This window comes from Trypanosoma equiperdum (assembly GCF_001457755.1).
Source record: "Trypanosoma equiperdum strain OVI genome assembly, contig: ctg_14, whole genome shotgun sequence".
Taxonomy (NCBI): Eukaryota; Euglenozoa; class Kinetoplastea; order Trypanosomatida; family Trypanosomatidae; genus Trypanosoma; species Trypanosoma equiperdum.
In genome coordinates this window covers 25740-28129 of record NW_027123505.1, presented here as the reverse complement: position 1 = coordinate 28129, position 2390 = coordinate 25740, and the positions used below count along the sequence as shown (strand labels likewise).

General features: G+C 51.1%; 1 protein-coding gene across 1 annotated transcript; it reads right to left on the bottom strand.

Moving 5' to 3' along the window:
- Positions 1 to 196: 196 nt before the first annotated feature.
- On the bottom strand, positions 197 to 997 carry TEOVI_000032400 (Adenylate/guanylate cyclase, putative; the record flags this gene model as incomplete). The annotated part of the gene is made up of 1 exon (XM_067221840.1): positions 197 to 997. One exon carries the CDS (start codon positions 995 to 997, stop codon positions 197 to 199), a length of 801 nt encoding a protein of 266 aa, XP_067077941.1.
- Positions 998 to 2390: the final 1393 nt, after the last annotated feature.

Genomic DNA, 2390 nt, shown 5'->3' with positions numbered 1-2390 from the left:
GGGGGGGGGGACACCTGCTACCCAACGCCGGCATGTGGAATCCCCTTGCAGATGACAGGAAGAGCATATGAAACCACAAAAGTATAAGAAACAAAATAATCAGATAAACCAAAGATCCGATAGAGAGGCGGAAAAGAAACAAGGGTGAGAAAAGTTCAAACGTTAGTGTTCAAATGGAGAGGACATGACACGGCTGTCAATGGGTTACTTGTTTCATCTGCGATGCCGCCGTGAGAGTTGGAGGCAAAACACAAACATGATTAGCATCGTCGACGACGCGAACAGCACACCCGGACCACTTTAGTTCCTCAAGTAATTTGGCCACCCCGCTCTGTCCCATGACGGCTACGGAACGTTTGTGGTGAGGCGGAATTTTCCTACTACCTACCTGTGACATTACTGTCCGGACAACAAGTACGTCCGGAAGTACAAACAAACATGGCTCTGGCACGGCGTCCGCACCCGGGTAGGACACAACAAACCATGAGGACACTTTGGAGGGTGCTGACGGAACGAGTTCATCTAAATGTTGTGGAACGTATGCACGGAGGCGCCGCAAATGTTCCCGTATGGTATTTGTCAGTACCGGTACGGCAGCAGTTGTCTGCTGGCTCGTAGCGGAGAAATATTCCACACAACCTCCGGGCGTAAAAAGTGGAAAAACCGGCGAGACGGCCTGTAGTCGAACCGTTGGGAGACCTTTCAGTAATGCCACTGCCTCGCTATGCGAACCGCCCGCGGCTAACGAAGAGTAGCCGTGTGATGATGAAATTCCTTTTAACGGAATGAGTCGCAGAATTGCGGGCACAACTTTGATGAGCAGTGTCCCATCGCACTGCAGTGTGGCGGATGTGATGCTGCAACCTGCAAACGCGGAGCAGTCCGAGAGAGTGGGAAGAAAGACACATCCATCGCTCACCAGCGAGGTTGGCGCAAACGATAACAGCGGGAGTTCTTGTACCGCCATCCGCACCACACTCATAATTGGGAGTGACATGTTGTAGTGGGCCCCCACGCACGCTCTACTTCAGTTGGGGCACTTACTCAAACCTTTCCTATTTCCCACTAGCTCCACAAGGGGGAAGCACGCTACTGCAAAGGTAAAGGAGAGGTAAGCAACATCGAGGGAACGTGCGACTGTTAGTGAGCCGCCCACAACTCCCCGACGTCTTCTCAGTGACGTTAAAAAATTGCCGACAAATGCTACAACATCATCCGATTTAGAATGTACAGAAGGACTCCACCGCGCCGTTCTCATTCTTGTTAACTGTTGTGAACGTACTCTCTTACCCCGGCGTCGCAGCAAATATCGCGTCGTGGTGCTAAGGTTCGGTACATTATTCATGCGAATAGGAGACTGAGCACTACCGCCCTCTTTGGGAAACTGCGATGCCGCTGCGGATGGCCCGCGACAACCAGGCTTGAGTCGAGAACAGGCACCAGGATTCTTGGGTGAGGAAAAACCCGCTGCCCCTCCCCTTTCCCGGGCATTGTGCCAACCCGCCGTGGCAGATGGTTTCTGTCATTTCTAACTTCACCGCAGGGATCGTGGGAAAGGATGTATTGTTCTGTCACGCGCCCGTCGCCATGTCGAAAGCGGGTAAGGAGCACTGCAAAAAATAAAAAGTAAAATATGTTCCCAACCGTACTGACAGGGTGACGGGGGTTGAACCGACCTAAAGTGACGACGACAATATCCCTTACGCTTGTTCCTCCTCCACACAAATCCACGGTCGCACAGTTCCCCAGGCTTCTAGCTTTGGCCTCTGCATCGATTTCTGCCGTTTGTATGCATTCATAAACGGGACGATCCCTGTCATTCCACGGAACGGCCTGCTGTCCCTGAGACCAGTGGAGCATTCATGCGAAGGAAGTAGGTATTTGTTAAAAACTAGATCCAAAAACGGACAGAGACACGAGTCATCCCCTAGAAGGAGCGACATGCGCGAATCCTGAAGTTCCTACGCCCATGACAACCCGACCGCTATCCTACTTCATTAAATCCATCACCTTCCTGTTGCTCAGCTGCCATGCCGTTTGTTTTCTTTCCATCAGTCGTGTTGTTCCTTTATCAGGCGATTCTCCCCTGTCAGCACACTTTTTTACCGCATCTTCCTTACTGCATCGATGCGTTGTGCCTTATTTCCGGGTACGTCGACGTAAGGAACCAATGTACCCACCATGGGAGCACGCAACACAACATCATCTTCACTTCCGGCATAGCAGTGGGCCAAAAGCCACAAATCTGGTAGAGAGCAGTGTGGGAATCACAAAGTGAGGGGGGGGTCGGAGACAGAGCGAAAAAAAAAAAGAACTTTCAGACACAGCACTAAGTAATGAAATGTACCCACTTACAGTGCCCCTCTCCCTGTTAAAAAAAAAAAATTATC